Source organism: Heterodontus francisci, chromosome 10 (assembly GCF_036365525.1).
Source record: "Heterodontus francisci isolate sHetFra1 chromosome 10, sHetFra1.hap1, whole genome shotgun sequence".
NCBI classification, from domain to species: domain Eukaryota; kingdom Metazoa; phylum Chordata; class Chondrichthyes; order Heterodontiformes; family Heterodontidae; genus Heterodontus; species Heterodontus francisci.
In genome coordinates, this window is record NC_090380.1 from 40,712,150 (window position 1) to 40,729,688 (window position 17,539).

Consider the following 17,539-nt stretch of genomic DNA (forward strand, 5'->3'; position numbering starts at 1 on the left):
TTAAGCTGCTAACAGACAATGGGAGGAATTTTAACTACAAAATTTAAAAATCAGCATCTTGACATCAACCTGCCCATTTCCAGTTTTAAAAGAGATGGGACAGGGGTTGGGTGACCAACCAGCTCCAAGGAGGCAGGCTGGCACTTTAAATATTATAATTAGGTTGCAAGCCTCATTCTTAACATTTATCCGTAGATGGCCAGGTCTCCTGAAACGGCTAGACGGACTGTTGGATCCAGGAGATGAGAGCCTTTCCACTTGCTTGCTGGATGCAGCATAGCTGCTTATGCAAACTGCCCATCGGGAGGGGAGTTGGGGAGTGGGGGCATGGACTTACCTGATCCTCCTCTGGACTGCTCCCCATCTGACTGGAAGTCAGGCTAGTCGGTGCAATCATGGAATAGTTACAACACAGAAGGAAGCCATTCAGTCCATTGCCCCTGTGCAGGCGCTCTCCAAGAGCAATTTAGCTAGTCCCACTCCCCTGCCCTTTTCCCGTCGCCTTGCAATTTCTTTCCTTTCAGATGCTTATCCAGTTCCCTGGGTGGGGAACCTGTTGGTCACATCACCTGTACACTATGGAGTTAAAACTCCATCCCCTTTCCCCTCTTCCAGTAGGTCAGGTGAGTTAAGACCCAGCCTCAGCCTCTTTGTAATAGTGACAGCAACAGGCTGGTTTTATGGTTCATGTATGCAAGTGGAGAGAGCAAGGGGAGAGCCAACTGCGAAACAGCCCTGAAAACCAATTTTATCTGCAGCACCTGTGGAAGAGTCTGTCACTCTAGTATTGGCCTTTATAGCCACTCCAGGCGCTGCTCCACAAACCACTGACCACCTGCAGGCACTTACCCATTGTCTCCCGAGACAAGGAGGCCAAAGAAGAAATAAGATGTAAGTGGTGAGTGATGCTAGGATAACACTCCACCTCCCTCAGTGAAAACGAAGATAATGGAACATGTTTTTACTTGAAAATCATGATTGCAAAACAGCAGTGGACGATAATGAAAGATCAATATTTATACAAAGTGATTCCTGACAACGCAGCCGGCCACTGACATCATCAGGCTGCGCCAAGGTGCGCACATGCGTGGACGGACTCCTGCTCTCTGCACGTGCGCTGCATTCCGACTTGCCAGGACTGGTTAGCGCATGCGCCAATGATGTCATCGCGTGACATGTGCATCTTCGGGCAACGCACCTGGTCGGCCTCTGCGCATGCGCTTTACGCGTACAGCTAACGGGTATTCACCCATGCGTCAAGCTCTGTTTCCCCCAGCCCCGCTGCTCTCTCTGGTCACTCCGCACTTTCGGCCACTCTGCTCCCCCCCTCGCCGCTCTCCGGCCGCTCCGCTCGGCCCGCTCCGTTCCCGGCCTGCGCCGCTTCCCCCCTGTCCCTGGCTCGCTCGCTCTCTCCCTCCCACCATTGTGTGCTGTCCTGTGTTTAGGTTAGGTTGCCTTCGTGTGATTATTTGAGCAGCGCCATCTTTAGTCCTGGCAGCTGCCTGAAGTCGCAGACTGTGACGTATTAGTGGCACATGCTGCATTTACGCATGTGCCACTGCAGCGCCACCTAGTGGTAGTGTTGTCAGCAAACGCAGCCGTTTTTATATTGTGGGGCTGATGGAGCAAAAGAAAACATAAGCGGAAGAAAATTGCAGGACCCACTGGAGGCTGGGTGGAAGAATTGTCAAATTAACCTGTATTAAATCTTCAAAATGTACTGCACATAATATTGACCATATTTATTACATATGTAAAAATGCAGAGTGAGAAAAGGCCACTCAACCGAGCAAACTTGCTCCATCAAATCCATGTATTCCATCATGGAGTTTGTTCCCACATCATGTTTTGCATTAGGGAACAGTAATTTCCTTCACTGGCCACCTGTGGAAAAAAAAAACAGTTTTTTCATTATCACTACAACCTTCAATCCTGTTTCTCAAAGGGTATTGATCCAGCTTACTTTTAAAAGTGGTGATTGAGGCTGAATCAACTCCTTTCTCCTGGAGTTTTTTCCACATATTAAGGGGAGGTAAAAGAGCATTTTCAAATCGGCAATTGAGGCTTGTGAATGTTCTGCTGTGCCCTCCTGGTCTATTTGTTGTCCAAGTGAAATACTCTTCACTTCCATCTCATCTGTACTTTTCAATGATTTTGAAGACCTGAATCATGTCTCTTTTTTTTCGGTGTAAGTTATTCACTTGACTTCAGTGCTTTGTCTACTGAGACCTGGAATGCCCTGAACATTCATCTGCGATTTCTTTCTAATACACTTGAATTCAATCTGCAGTCCAGTGACCTAAATTACAAGTTCACTTCAGAATTGGCCATGCCATCATCTTACAATGTCAGTCTGACCAATCCCAGTATCCTGAATTGTCTTATTTTTAACTGCCCTATAATGACCAGATACTTTCAGAATATGATCAGTGATCACTCCAAATCCTTTCTTTTGTGTCTCTGTCAGGAGACATAGGACCCTTGCATGTTTTACATGTTCTCTGTTGTCTGCTCCTTTATGCTTTACCCTATATTTATCTGAACATTAAAATCCACCTGCTATATCTCAACCAATCTAGGTAATTAATTCGGGTCTCGTGGAAGATAGTCAATCTCATTTCTACTTATTACCTGCCCACAAAGCTCTTTGACATCAGCAAATTTAACAGAACTATGGACATCCTGTTTTGCATCATTAACAAATACTGTAAATAGTATGGAATGGCTACCAGTGGAATTCCACTGTTTACTATTTCTCAGGCAGAGCATTTTCTTTTGATCACCCATCTCTATTCTGTTGTTAGGCTAATTCTCAGTCCATTGAGACAATTTGTAAACCATCCCATAAGCTTTAAGCATCCTTATTAGCCTTGGGAGGAACTTTATTGCCCACCCTTTGAAAACTCAAGTAAACCACATCTACTCAATTACTGTCATCCACAACCTTAGTCATCCCCTTGAGAATTCCAGACGGTATTACTTGTTGCTTCTGAAACTGAGCTGACTGCTCTCTATGATGCCTATGTTCAAGTGCTTATTTATAGACTTCCATAATATGCTTTAAGCATTTTTCTCACTGTCACTGATGTTAGTTTTTTTGAATAATGGAATTCACAAAACATTCCTTGAGTATATTTAGTTCTTGACATTGATCGATCTAACTTTGTGTGGGCAACAAAAACATTTTTCAGAAGCAACACTTTCCATATGTGGAACCCAGTTGTAGCTACTAAGTTGTTTTCGAAGACTTGTTCAACTTTTATCTTGCAGCTAATTACTACAGGCTGGAATTTATGAGAGATTGGAATTAATAGCATTGGATGACCAATTTAGATACCGAGTACAAAAATGTTATTTTATTTAATGATGATTTTCTTTTTAAATGCACAGTGATCCTATTTTCCATTTAATTAATAAGAGCAAGAAGTGGGAAAAGCAATTAAAGATGGAGATCAGAGAAGTGGATTTTCTAATTTGTATAGATAAAACAGTGGTTTTCCTTCAAAAGCAAAGTACTTGTCTATTCTGCATTCTTAGCCCACCATTGGTGGTCATGTCTTCCAGTTCCAGATTCCCTCCCTAAACCCCCCTGATTGTCACATCAGTCTCCTCCTTAAGACCTTCCTTAAAATCCACCTCTTTGACCAAGCTTTTGGCCACCCATCCTAATAGATCCTCTGATAGCTTGGTATCCACTTTTTTGGTTATGGGTCGCCTTGGAATATTTTGCTACATGAAAGCTCCTTTCTCAATGTAAGTTGTTGGAGGCTGCAGTTTTTTGTTAAATTTGAGTCCTGTGACTGATCTTCATCAATGTGAAATGGAATGGATTATTTTTAAACAATGCAGACTGCCAATTACTGAAGATGAAATATATATATATACCTGTAAAGTGTTAGGAATTAGCACTTTCTCAATGAAATTAGATATTAATAGCTAATGAGCTTCTATAATTATTAGTGTTTAGCTGCTTAAAATGACCTTGTAGTACCACAAGGTTACAAAAGCAAAACACTGGATATTGGAAATCTAAAACAAATCAGAAAGTGCGAGAAATACTCAACAGGTCAGGCAGCATCTGTGGAGAGAAAAATGAAGTTAATGTTTCAGTTCTCCATGACCTTTTATCAGAACTCAAAGAGATGGTGCAAGGTCAATTGGAAGTGATAATGGGACAAGTAAAGAAACAAATGATGGATCTAGAGGAGACGTGAATGGCAAAATCACAATTAGAATCATGAAAGCTTACAGAAGGCCCTTCATTTATTTCTTTACTTGTTCCATTACCACTGTCTTTGGTCTTGCAGCATCATCTCTTTTGTCATTTAATCTCTCTTGCCTTCCACCCTATCAACAGACCTTACCTTTTGTTCTTTTTCCCACCCTCCCCCCTTTCACTTGCTGTTACGTCTCTAACTTTTCCCAGTTCTTATGAAAGGTCATTGACCTGAAATATTAACTCTGTTTCTCTCTCCACGGCTGCTATGGGACTTGCTGCGTATTTCCAGCATTTTCTGCTTTTATTTCCGATTTCTGGCATTCGCAGTATTTTACTTTTGTTTCTACAAAGCTGTACCTTTGTTTTTAAGGAATTCTATCATGTGTCACTGTCCCTTCCATGTTTTGGATTATTACCTTATATCTGAAAACTAGGTATTCTCAAAGGGAGGGGATGTTAATACAATAGGTTAATGATTCACCAGCACTGTTAGCCCTCTGAGAACAAAATTGACCTGAATTACTTTTGTAACTTACAGTATTCACACATCTTTAGTACTGAAATAATTACTAAAATTGCCCTATCAAAAAAAAGCAAAATCTAAGCATTTGTGGATTTGATCAAATTTTGTTATAACGGGCATTTTACGTGACACACTGCAAATTCGCAGAATTCTCTGTTGGTTCAGCTGAATTGTATAGAATAAGGAATGCCCCAAATCTGATCCTTGGCATTTGCTTGCTAGTTGATCAAAGCCAGGGCTGCATAAGGGCACTAGAATTAACTTCAGCTGGCCTTGGTCAGGGAGGAGAGAATCACTCCTGAGCTCCTGGTTGCTGCATAGTGATTGCTACTGAAATGTGCATGGCTGGATGTTGGATGAAGTTTAGGGTTGGATTCCCACTTCCACTTGAGTAGCCTGTCACACATGAAGCATGGTCACTTGGGTGAGTGAGGTACTTGAGGGTGCCAGGCAGCCAGAAAACCTTAAGTCAACACCTTTAGGAGAAAGGGAGGAAAGTAGGGGCAGAAGGAGGGGAAAAACAGTAATTTCGAAGATTTGGAAGTTATCAAATGTTTCTTCAATGGTTTTTACCCAACAGTTAAACAATTGTCTCTTTGCTGTATGGATTCCAATGTTTTTATTTTTGTAAGATGTTTCTGTTTTGCACTCGCACTATGTCATATTCTGGCTAAGATGTTGGGTTAAAACAAAGGTACAGTACTCCTCTGCCCCTGTCAGTGTTGCTGTGAGCTCTTTGAGATTTGCTAGGGTAACTGTCTTACCTTATTTCACCCCCTTCCACTGCCTCAGCCATCCGGGAATGTCTAATTTCTGTTGGGTACCTTTTCCCTGATGATTAATTGTTACTAGTAATTCACTGTTTAATAAAATCGTGGGTGCAGATGCAAATTATACCACTCTGTGGCACGGTATATTGGAGCTCTATGTGAATTTATTGCCATTTTTAACTCTTTTAAAAGCACCGCCATAGTGCAAAGTTTTATAAACGCAACACAGTAGTTTTTAGAGGATGACGAGCCAATGTGTCAGTTCTTTGTGATAGTTTTTGACTTTTTTAAAACCTTTATTTTTACTGCTATCATTTGAAAGAAAGTCTAATGTTTATATAGCATGATTCATGACTTCAGGATGTTACATTGTACTTGATAATCAGTGAAGTACATTTTTGAAGTATTCACTATTGCAATGTGGAGAAGATAGCAGCCAATTTGCACACAGCAAGATTCCGCAAACAGTGATGTGATAATGACTGATGATCTATTTTCAGGTGTTGTTTGAGTGATGAATATCGGTCAGGAAACTGGGGAAAACTCCCCAGCTTCTCGAATAATGCCACCTGAGAGAGCAGATAAGCCCACGGTTTAATCTCTCAACCAAAAGACGTCACCTCTGAAAGTGCAGCACTTCCTCAGTTCTGCACTAAAATGAAGTATCAACCTCGATCTTGTGTTCTCAACCTTCTGAGTCTGAGGCACGGAGCCTAAAGTGAAGTGTTGCAAGATTTAGCATATCGCTTCAGTTTTAAATTCATATTTTTAACTTCCATCGCAACTGCTGTATTGCAGCTGAATTTATGACCTACAAAGAAGTTATATTATTGTAGTTCAGCGGATTAAAATCTATTAGCTGTGCAGTACAGAAGTGCCATGGAGAAATCAAAACGAAAAAATATTTGCAGGTTTTCTTTGCTGTTACACATGGCTCCATATTGATTCCAAATAACTAATCTGCAAGAGCTGTTTAGCTCTACTGGGACACACTGTGTATTTAAATTTATATTTAACAGTAGGTTTAATATTTTTTCTATTCATAACCATTAGGGCTTGATGACTGCCTGCAGCAATACATTAAGAACTTTGAGAGGGAAAAAGTCAGTGGAGATCAACTTCTGCGTATCACTCACCAGGAACTAGAAGAGCTTGGGGTCACTCGTATCGGCCATCAGGAACTTATCCTAGAGGCAGTGGATTTATTGTGTGCTTTGGTAAGTACGTCTTTCTCTTTTTCGCTCCTTTATCAGTTTGCTTTAGGGAAATGTATTTCAAACTGGCAAGTCTTCAGAAAAGATAGTGTTTAGCTGAAAAAGGAAAGTTGCAGGGCTATGGGGAAAAGTGGGGGAGTGGGACTAATTGGATAGCTCTTTCAGAGAGCTGGCATGGACTGAAAGCTCTCCTGTGCTGTAAGATTCTATGATTTTCTTATAACATGCAGCAACAGATGGTACAGGCATGAGTAAGGAAGCTTAGAAATTGAAGTCACGAGCCATTTCTCTCTCCCACAACAACTGCCTCCCCCCCCCCCCACCCCCCAGAAAATCATACATCAGGGCAGCTCCTCAATGCATTCCAGCCTCCAAGTGATCTTGTCGGAGGTAGAGTCTGCATGGCGCTGGCTACCCACATAGCAGTGGTGGGTCGCTAAATATTAGCAATTAGGTGGCCACTCAGGGCCATTTGGTGATGCTGTTGGCGGCGGATGGGACATCCCCTGAGGCCGAAGGATGAGGGACTTCAGTTATGTGGATAGATTGGAAAAGCTGGGTTTCTCCTTAAAGAAGGTTGAGAGAAGATTCGATAGAGGTGTTCAAAATCATGTTGCCATTGGCAGAAGGGTTGGGAACCAGAGGACACAGAGTTAAGATGACTGACGAAAGAAGCAACAGCAACATGACGAAGAACATTTTTATACAGCAAGTGGTTAGGATTTGAAATGCTGTGCCTGAAAATGTGGTGGAGGCAGATTCAATCATGGTTTTCAAAATAAAATTATGTAAGTACCTGAAGAGAAAAAATTGCAGGGTTATGGGGAAAGGGCGGAGGAGTGGAACTAACTGAATTGCTGTTGCAGAGAATCAACATGGGCTCAGTGGATTGAATGGCCTCCTTCTGTGCTGTAACCATACTCTGAATCTATGAACATCTAGCAACAGTGAATTAGCAAAATAACCTCAATTTTAAGGTTCCTCCAGGTAACAGTCTGATGAATATAATATAGAAATACCAGGAAGCATGAACTTCACAGTAATAACATTTAAGGAGCTAACTGATAGCATACACTCAGGACTAAATTAATCAATGGTCTTGCAAAATTAATTTTAAAAACTCACATATAGCATTATTGATAAGTTACGAAGCTGGAACTCAGACTAGATAGTCCACACTTGTAGGGATGCATGAAAGCAAGGCACCTTGGCATATCATTGGTTCTCCTTCACTTTTTTAATCTCCTGAATGAAAACTTTGTATAAATACTCTCCTGTCTCCTAAGAAGTAAGGAAAAGTGCCAGAATATTTATCCATTTGCACATTCACTCTACTTAACATTGGCCTGTTGCTCACCAATTGCATTTTGAGGGAATTAATCTACACTGCATCAACTGCTGTTACTAGGAATCCATTCTGCCTAGCCACTATTTTTTTGGGTGTGGGGGAGGAAGTATTTTTCTTAATCTCTGGTCCTGCTTGTGGTTTGTTACTTTTAAATCTGTGTTTTCAGTTCTGTGCTTAGGTTCTAAATTAATCATCCATGCTTCATAGCATTTTGGCAACTTAGATCATACCCCTCAATATATCTTGGCAAAATAAGCTCACCAAACCTTCACAGTCATCTGAACTTTGTGCTGCAGCGTTTTTTAGGGGACAGCTTTTTTTTAATGATTTGGAGCCTTCAGCTGCAAGTAGCTACAGAAAAATATTACAGCCCCATGCAGCGGATTTTTTTTTGACTATATTAAAAATGTTATAAATAGGTGCTCCGGTTGTTGGCCATATTTTCACATGTGGAGCATTCCTCATATTATATTGTCACTGTTTCCAATAGAAGGGAGGAAAACTGGCAAATATCATCCAGGATTTTCCAGGATGGAGTTAAGACACAGATCAGCCATGATCTCATTTCCTAACTGCTCCTTGCAGCCACGAAATAAAACCTCCTTATTTTGAGAAGGTAGTAGACAAATGACAATTGCTATTAACAGGCAGGTTATCTGTTTGGTATGCATGATGTCAGCCTTCCTAAATTCGCAAGATATCCAGGATAAGTACACATGCATGGAGGGTTGAAAGGTTGTACAGCTCAAGCAGAAAAATCTGTGATTTCTCATAGCTGTCAGAATTTGTATTTTTCTGTCATCTTTTTCTTCTATAAATGGCTGAATGATAGAAGTAAAAATCTACCAGGTTCTGTAATGGGTGGGCAATCCCCCCTCCAAGTTTACTAATTGGTGAAGATGAAAATTGCCTATCTGTTATCAAACTTTATTGCATTCGTGTTGTCTGGGTCCAAAAATTAATCCTGATTATTACTTGAAGCAGTGTGTAAAATGCTCAGTACTTCTTCTGTTAATCCAGAAAGTTGAAAATTTCACTGTGACATGCCGTTGGGCGGCGCAGTGGTTAGCACCGCAGCCTCACAGCTCCAGTGACCGGGTTCAATTCTGGGTACTGCCTGTGTGGAGTTTGCAAGTTCTCCCTGTGTCTGCGTGGGTTTCCTCCGGGTGCTCCGGTTTCCTCCCACATGCCAAAGACTTGCAGGTTGATAGGTAAATTGGCCATTGTAAATTGCCCCTAGTATAGGTAGGTGGTAGGGAAATATAGGGACAAGTGGGGATGTGGTAGGAATATGGAATTAATGTAGGATTAGTATAAATGGGTGGTTGATGGTCGGCACAGACTCGGTGGGCCGAAGGGCCTGTTTCAGTGCTGTATCGCTAAATAAAATAAAAAAATAAATAATATATTTGCAACCAAAAAGGTTAATAAGAACTAAAATACAGGAAATATATATTTTCTGGAAGGTGTTAGTTTGCCTTTTTCAAACTTCAGTTTCTGTGATTTCTAACCAATGGGACCACAAATCCTGCTTTCAGTTTGATTAATTCCTTTTGCAATAGAACAGTCTTTTGGATAATACAGATGATCTTGCTTCCATTCTTTGATAAACAGAATGGAGTCTTAATGCGGCTTTTTCTGATAGAGGTGATTCAAAAGTGCTCAGAGGTTGATAGGGCTCAATGTAAGTATTGAATGTTAACAATAGCTTAATATCTAGCAGAGGCATTGGATATTTAGCTATCAATCAGAGCTCCTCTGTTACAAAAGCAAGTGTTTTTCTTTGAAGAGGTCAAGCGAACAAGCTAATTAAGTTTTTACACCAGTAAACTACAGTGTTGAGAGTTGTCTTATCACTGGCTTTCCTAAGTCTGCGCTATCCTACAATGTGAAATTGTACCTTAAGCTGCACAAATACTAGAGTCTTTAACTAGCCGAATTATGAGCAAACGACCTGCTTCCAGCAAGTGCAAAGTAGGGGAATGTGGGACACTCCAACTGCCCGTGTTCGCAGTTGTAGTGCCTCAGGTTCCCCTATTTTTGTAATTAATGAAGGATCTGCCAGCTTTTAAAATTTATTTACCTTTCCTATTTGAACCTTAAAACCTAAGACAGAAATTCCTATTTTTTTATTTTAAATAAGTTCCTTTAAGTTCTTCAAAGCATTCTATACTGTGAATTGACTTTGGAATGCTGTTATGCAAAGTAGCAGCATTCCATGTCAGTAACACGGCAAAGCAATGAGATGAGTGACCAGTTGGTCTGTTTATTTTTGGTTGCATCTATTGAAGCAGTGTTAGAGTCATGGAGTTAAACAGCACAGAAACAGGCCCTACGGCCCATCTTGTCTGTGCCGGCCATCAAGCACCAATATGTTCTAATCCCATTTTCCAGCACTTGGCCCGTTGCCTTGTATGCTGTGGCATTTCAGGTACTCGGCTAAATGCTCCTGAAACGTTCTGAGGGTTCCTGCCTCCATCACCCCTTCAGGCAGTGTGTTCCAGATTCCAACCACCCTCCGGGTGAAAAAAAATTTCCTCAAATCCCCTCTAAACCTCCTGCCCCTTACCTTAAATCTGTGCCCCCTGGTTATCGACACTTCCGCTAAAGGAAAAAGTTTCTTCCTATCTATCCTATCAATGCTTCTCATAATTTTGTACACCTCAATCCGGTCCCTCCTCAGCCTTCTCTGCTCTAAGGAAAACAACCCTAGCTTATCTAGTCTCTCTTCATAGCTGAAATGCTCCAGCCCAGGCAACATCCTGGTGAATCTCCTCTGCACCCTCTCCAGTGCAATCACATCCTTCCTATAGTGTGGTGACCAGAACTGTACACAGTACTCCAGCTGTGGCCTAACTAGCATTTTATACAGCTCCATCATAACCTCCCTTCTCTTATATTCTATGCCTCGGCTAATAAAGGCAAGTATCCCATATGCCTTCCTAACCACCTTATCTACCTGTGCTGCTGCCTTCAGTGATCTATGGACAAGTACACCAAGGTCCCTCTGACCCTCTGTACTTCCTTGGGTCCTACCATCCATTGCATATTCCCTTGCCTTGTTAGTCCTCCGAAAATGCATTACCTGTTGGTCAGGACACAAGGATAACACCCTGCTGTTATTTGAATAGTGCTATGGGATCTTCACCTTGCACCTAAACATACATACTTAATACTCATCTGAGTGTGCAGACCTCTGACGGTGCAACAGTCGGCCTAGATTATGGGCTTAAATTCTAGTGTCGGACTTGAACTGACAAGCTATTGACCCAGAGGTGAGGGTGTCTAGTGGGCTGAAAGCTGCACCAGACCAATGAAATCCTGTAAACCAAGCCACCTGAGATGTATTTATCCCAGGCTTCAGAAAATGGCATGCTTATTGACTGTCCACTCATCCCTAGTTAATGTCTTTAAAACTAATTGTAATGGCACCATGTTGGAGCCGTAGCATTCTTCTTTGGGATCTGTTTCCTCCTATCTCAGCATTTAGTCAAATTCAAAGTTTGTTATAGCCACAGAAGAATTTTTAGTTAAAAATTTGAAGAGTTCCGTCAAATTCGTTTCATTTATGTGTAACTGCAGGGAGGAAATTAGACAATTTTGCCCTTCTGTCACTTTTAAGAAAATGGTGGTGCCTATGCACAGCTTGCCAGTTTTTTGTTTTGTCCATTGTATATTACGTTGCAAATGTGAACATACTAAAATTATTTTCACGTGGAATGGCACTTAATAACATTTTCTCTGCAGCTCAATGCCTGTGCATTGATCATACAGAGAAGGAGAGAATTTACTTCTCTTCCAATGTCCACCTTTGGAAAGAAACTACCAGATACATATCATCCACATGTTTGACAGGAGCTTTACATCAAAACATAATTTTACATGGGAGCTGCATTGTTTATTGGAAAGGCTAAGGCTCAGGTCACTGGTCTCACCCCATTATTAATTCTGCAGTGGTGTGCATGTTGTTTAATAGGTCTGCTATATATAAAAGAATTGATATAGCAAATGCAGTTTTATTTTATTCTTTATTTCAGTTATTAATTTGTTCTTTGCTTATGCTGAGCCCAGGAGTGTAATTAATATTTCAGAGTGAACAGCCAATGAGTCATGGTGTTATTTCATGACACAAAAAAATGGCCACTCAGAACTAACTACTAGCACCCTTCTATAGACTTCTCATGCATGCAATGAACTTCCCCCAACTTTCAACTGCATCGTTTCATGATGTAGTAAGCTTATTAAAGTGTTTTTTTAAATCCATCTTTGATTCAAATCCATGTGCAGTTGCCTCAAATATTTTCCTATATTTTATTTTCCTTGTGCCAAATAAAACCAGTTATAGTTGTGTTTGCAAATCAAATTGGAGGAGTGAGATGGGGCTGGAAATACTGTCTATTTCCATTATCCAGCTGGTGAGGAGATGTTGGGTAACGTGTCTCACTCATGGTTACATTCATACACTTGTGCACTGCACTCCAAATGTAACATTTGTCACAAAAATGTGCCACGTCGAATGATGATTTTTGAAAATCCGCTGGCTGGAAACCTGAATTAAATTTACGGAGTGACTCCTGACAACGCAGAGCATGCGCAGAGCGATCACAGACGTCATCAGTGCATGTGTACATTTGCCAACTTGCCAGTATGAATGTGTGCATGCGCGCTGACCTAACCAGGCAACGACGTCCTTGCCTCTCAATCACCAGCCCCTCAATCACCAGCCCCATTCCCCTCCCGCCATCCCCACCACAATCGTTGCAAGATCCCAGCCTTGCCGCTTCCACCCTTGGTCGCTCGCTCCCAGCCTTGCCGTTTTCCCTATCGGCCGCTCGCTCCCGTCTCTCCCCCAGCAAATCCCCCCCCCCCGCTTCCCCCCAGATGTTTGCTCCTGGCCTTGCTGTTTCCCCCCCCTCGGCCTCCCGCACCCGCCCCCCTCCCCCCCACTCCATCCCCACTGCTTCTCCGGGCGGTGAGGTGGGGAGTGAGTGGCTGAAGCGGCGAGGCGGGGAGCGAGCAGCTGAAGAGCGACGAGCGACGCGGGGAGTGAGCAGCCGAGGGGAAGAGGCAGTGAGGTGGAGAGTGAGCAGCCGAGGGGTGTGGGGAAATGGGGAGCGAGCAGACGTGTGCGGGAGGGAGGGGGGAAGCGGAGATGGGAGGGAGTGGTGTACAGTTGGGGTGGGATGGAGGCAGTGATTGCAGCCATTGAGGGGGTTTGGGTTTAATTTGTTCTTTGTGTCAAATTGAGCAGCACCATCGTTATTGCTGATAGCTGCCTGAGACGTCACAGACAGTAATGTTCCAGTTGATGAGGCTGCATTTGCTCATGTGCCAATACTGTGCCACCTAGTAGTTGTGTTGTCAGCAATTTAAAGAGAAAGAGAAATTTAAAAAGAAAAGGAACAGGTAAAAGGTGACTCTATTATGGCCAATCCAATTTGCATCACTATACTCCACATTCCAATGAATTGAGGTGGAGATGAATTGTCTGCACAGATCCCTCAAGAATAATGACCTGGGGAATCTGAGCGAACTACCTATCCTGTTCCCATTTGCAAGACATTAAGGCCATCACCCTGACATTAAACTGGTGGAGACGAACCACTCAAACCTAATTACTTGAACAATGGGACCCTGGTTCTGAGAAGGGAATTCCTAGACATGCACTGGTTAAGTTGCAAGAGGGATTACACACTGGTAACTCCATGTTGAATCACTGGGTGACAGTCATGTGACAGGCCCAACACTTGTGCGCTTCAGCTGGTGTTTTCTCTGCAGCAACCAGACAAGCAGCTAGAGACACACACAAGAAGACCCAAGTGGGGTCCCTCCTCCCTCCCGAAGTCTAGTCACTTGGTCGATACAAAGTTATTTTCTGTTTTTGGATATTAGTTGGTATTTTCAGTGCGGTATTATATTTGAATGGTGCAACAGGGGTTTACAGAAAAACACAATTTCTAAGAAGTATCATTTATCGTTGAGTAATGCTCTTGCTAAGATCAAGTGTGTGCAATATTAGCAGGAAATGACAGATCACACAGAATTCTTTGGCTCTCATTTATTTTTTAGAACTATGGGCTTGAAACAGAGAACCTCAAAACACTATCCCACAAACTGAACGCATCTGCCAAAAATCTTCAGAATTTTATAACCGGTCGGAGGAGGAGTGGACACTATGATGGAAGGTCGTCTAGGAGATTGCCAAATGATTTCCTGACATCAGTGGTGGATCTCATAGGTGCTGCTAAAAGCCTTCTGGCATGGCTGGACAGGTAATTCTGAGAATGCAATCATTTGTACACTCTGAGTGACAGACTGTAAATCTAAGTGATTGTGTGCAGGTTAGTCGCTTGTTTGAATCAATGGAAGTCTTGTTTGCCTTGATATTTAACTTTCCAATCATCCGAACTATAAACACTACACATCCTTCTGTATCAAACAGCATTTTTAATTAATATTTTCATTTTGTGCCTTTGTGGGAACAGTACTAATTAGAGAGAAACTTTAGTTGTGTAACGTTCTAGAGAAACTGTTTAAAAGAGCTTATTTTCAATAAATAAAATCCCTAAAACCACAGCAGTTTTATATCCAGTATCTATCTCAACAATAATTGAAATAATTAGTGATTTGAGCCATGATTCAACAGAACAATCCTGTTTATTAAGAGTGTTTTTCATAATCATTGATTGGTTTTATTGACCTACTCTCTCTCAGGCCAGCAGTTAAGGCATTGGATCTCTAAGCAGACAGTTTATCGCATCATGCATTTGTATTCTGCCAGAGTAATTTTTTTTCATGAAGATTGATATAGTTACTTATATAAAAAAAAACTATGATGGTGAAGATACTGTGGTTAATCACTCCAGGATGTCTTTCAGTTTAAAAGGCTGCAATTATCGGATGTGGAATGTAATTAAAACATTTATTAGACTTTGAAAGGAAAGAACATAAAAAGGGAACAGGAAGAAATATAAATGTTCATGAATGCTTAGAGAGCATCTAAGCACCAGTTCAAAGTCCTGTGGTAGTTGGCACAGTCCAAGTCAGAAGCTCACCTTTAACACAAATCAGGGACTAACCCATATATCTGGAAAAGGCATGGTTCTTATTGCATGTGGGCCCTCTGATTCCACCATTCCAGCAACAGGACTCGAAAAGTGTACTCCAGAGTATCTAACCCAGACTCCAATGTTTGGATGGGTTTTGTTTTCTTCCAGAAGTTTGTTTTCAGATCAAATAACTTGATCTCAACAGCAACCGTTAGTGACCACTTGCTTACATAACAACACTGTTATTCGGAGAGTAATTCATTGTTATTCATGTTAGTTGAGAGGTTCTGAGATGTGATGAATATTATATAAATGTAAGATCTTTATTTGTTAGACATCTGTAGGCTTTCCATGTATGTATCATTTTCAAAATGACTGATACCGACTCAGAGATATATATATATAATGTGTATATTGCTTTAATCCAGGCACCAAAATAAAAAACTTCAAAAGTCCAACTTAAAATTAGCCTGTCAACAATGTTGTGATTAAAAAAAAATAAAGAGTAAGTTCTCCAGGGCTGCTTTTCTTGGTCGACAGGAGTGCAGTGTGGCCGTGGAGTCACTGCTGCTGACTGTCTCGTGATTAATTGCGTTTAAGGGAAATAAGCTATGAATTAATTATGAATTCAAAAATCAGGCTAACAATATTAAATAATTTTTGTTGTATGTTGTGTAGTTGTTTAGTGGCTTTCAGCCTTATTCTATATTTGTCACCAGTTTTGTTTAACTTGCTTTTATTGAGCCTTCTGAAATGGATAAACCTTTGGAAAAAGAGTTGTATAAAGAATGCTGGTGCAGGTAATGATGTGACCATTGCTTCTATCGATTAACTACAGTGGTATTGATTTTGCGAAACAGAGTAACTACTATAATATTGACAGATGAAGATTAAGTTAAATGAAATGTAAGAGGTTAGTGAATTGATTGCTTTCAGTTGATCACTGATGGCAACTAAAGTTTTGACCAAAACAACACAGATTTTGAATTTTACATAAAGGGATAAAATTACAGTCATGTGGGTGAAGAGCGTAGTATTTTATAGGGATGATTGTGCCTTGAATGACTAGTGTTTGATATACTAACATATTCTATGTTTTAACTCTTCAGTCGTATTCATGTTTGCAATCTTCCTAAAATCAAAGTTCTTTAAATGGAAATCCTGACTTCCCCTTTTTAATGTTACATAGTTTGTGTTGTGTTTCACAAATTTTTTTGTTCGAACATACGAATTAGGACCAGAAGTAGGCCATTCTGCCCCTCAAGCCTGCTCCGCCATTCAATAAAATCATGGCTGATCTGTTTATGTCTCGAATTCCACACTCCCATCTACCCCCGGTAACCTTTCATTCCCTTGCCTAACAAGAATCTATCTACCTCCACCTTAAAAAATATTCAATGACCCTGCCTCCACCACCTTCTGAGGCAGAGTTCCAAAGTCGCACAACCCTCTGAAACAAAATAATTTCCTCATCTCTGTCCTAAAAGGGCGTCCCCTAATTTTAAAACAGTGCCCCCTGGTTCTGGACTCACCCACAAGAGGAAACATTCTTTCCACATCCATCTTGAAAGACCATTCAGGATCTAATAAACTTCAATCAAGTCTTCCTTCACTCTTCTAACCTCCAGTGAAAACAAGCCCAGTCTGTCCAACCATTCCTCAAAAAGCACTTAGCTCATTCATGTATCAATCTAGTAAACCTGCTCTGAACTGCCTCCAATGCATTTATATCCTTCCTTAAATAAGGAGACCAAAACTGCACACAGTATTCGAGATATGGTGTCACCAACGTCCTGTATAACTGATGCATAACATCCTTACTTTTATTTTCAATTCTTCTCATAATAAAGGATAGCATTCCATTAGCCTTCTTTATTACTTGCTGTACCTGCATACTAACCTTTTGTGACATATGCACTACAACACCTAGATCCCTCTGCACCTCGGAATTCTGCAGTCGTTCTCCATTTAAGTAATACTCTGCTTTTTTATTCTTCCTACCAAAGTGAACACTTCACATTTTCCCACGTTATACTCCATCTGCCAGATTTTTGCCCACTCACTCAACCTATCTATATCAGTCTGCAACCTCCTTATGTCCTCTTCACAACATACTTTCCTATCTATCTTTGTGTCATCTACAAATTTAGCTATTATGCCATCGCTCCCCACATCTAAATCATTGATATAAATTGTAGAAAGTTAAGGCCACAACACAGTCTGCTGCGGGACTCCACTCATCACATATTGCCAATCAGAAAAGGACCCATTTGTGCATAAGCTGTGTTTTCTGCCAGCCAGCCAATCTTCCAACCATGCTATAATGTTACCCACTACACCATAAGCTTCTACTTTGTGCAATAACCTTTTATGTGGTACCTTGTCAAATGCCTTCTGGAAATCCAAGTACAGTACA

The 17,539-nt window shown here is 41.2% G+C and overlaps 1 protein-coding gene across 1 annotated transcript in view; it reads left to right on the forward strand.

Annotated features, from left to right (window-relative positions):
• cnksr2a (connector enhancer of kinase suppressor of Ras 2a) overlaps positions 1–17,539 on the forward strand; it is a 613,293-nt gene that overhangs the window by 121,508 nt on the left and 474,246 nt on the right. Inside the window, exons 2-3 of the mRNA XM_068039874.1 lie at positions 6,566–6,729; positions 14,144–14,346. Of these exons, the coding sequence (XP_067895975.1) occupies positions 6,566–6,729; positions 14,144–14,346 (367 nt within the window). The remainder of the gene's footprint in view (positions 1–6,565; positions 6,730–14,143; positions 14,347–17,539) is intronic.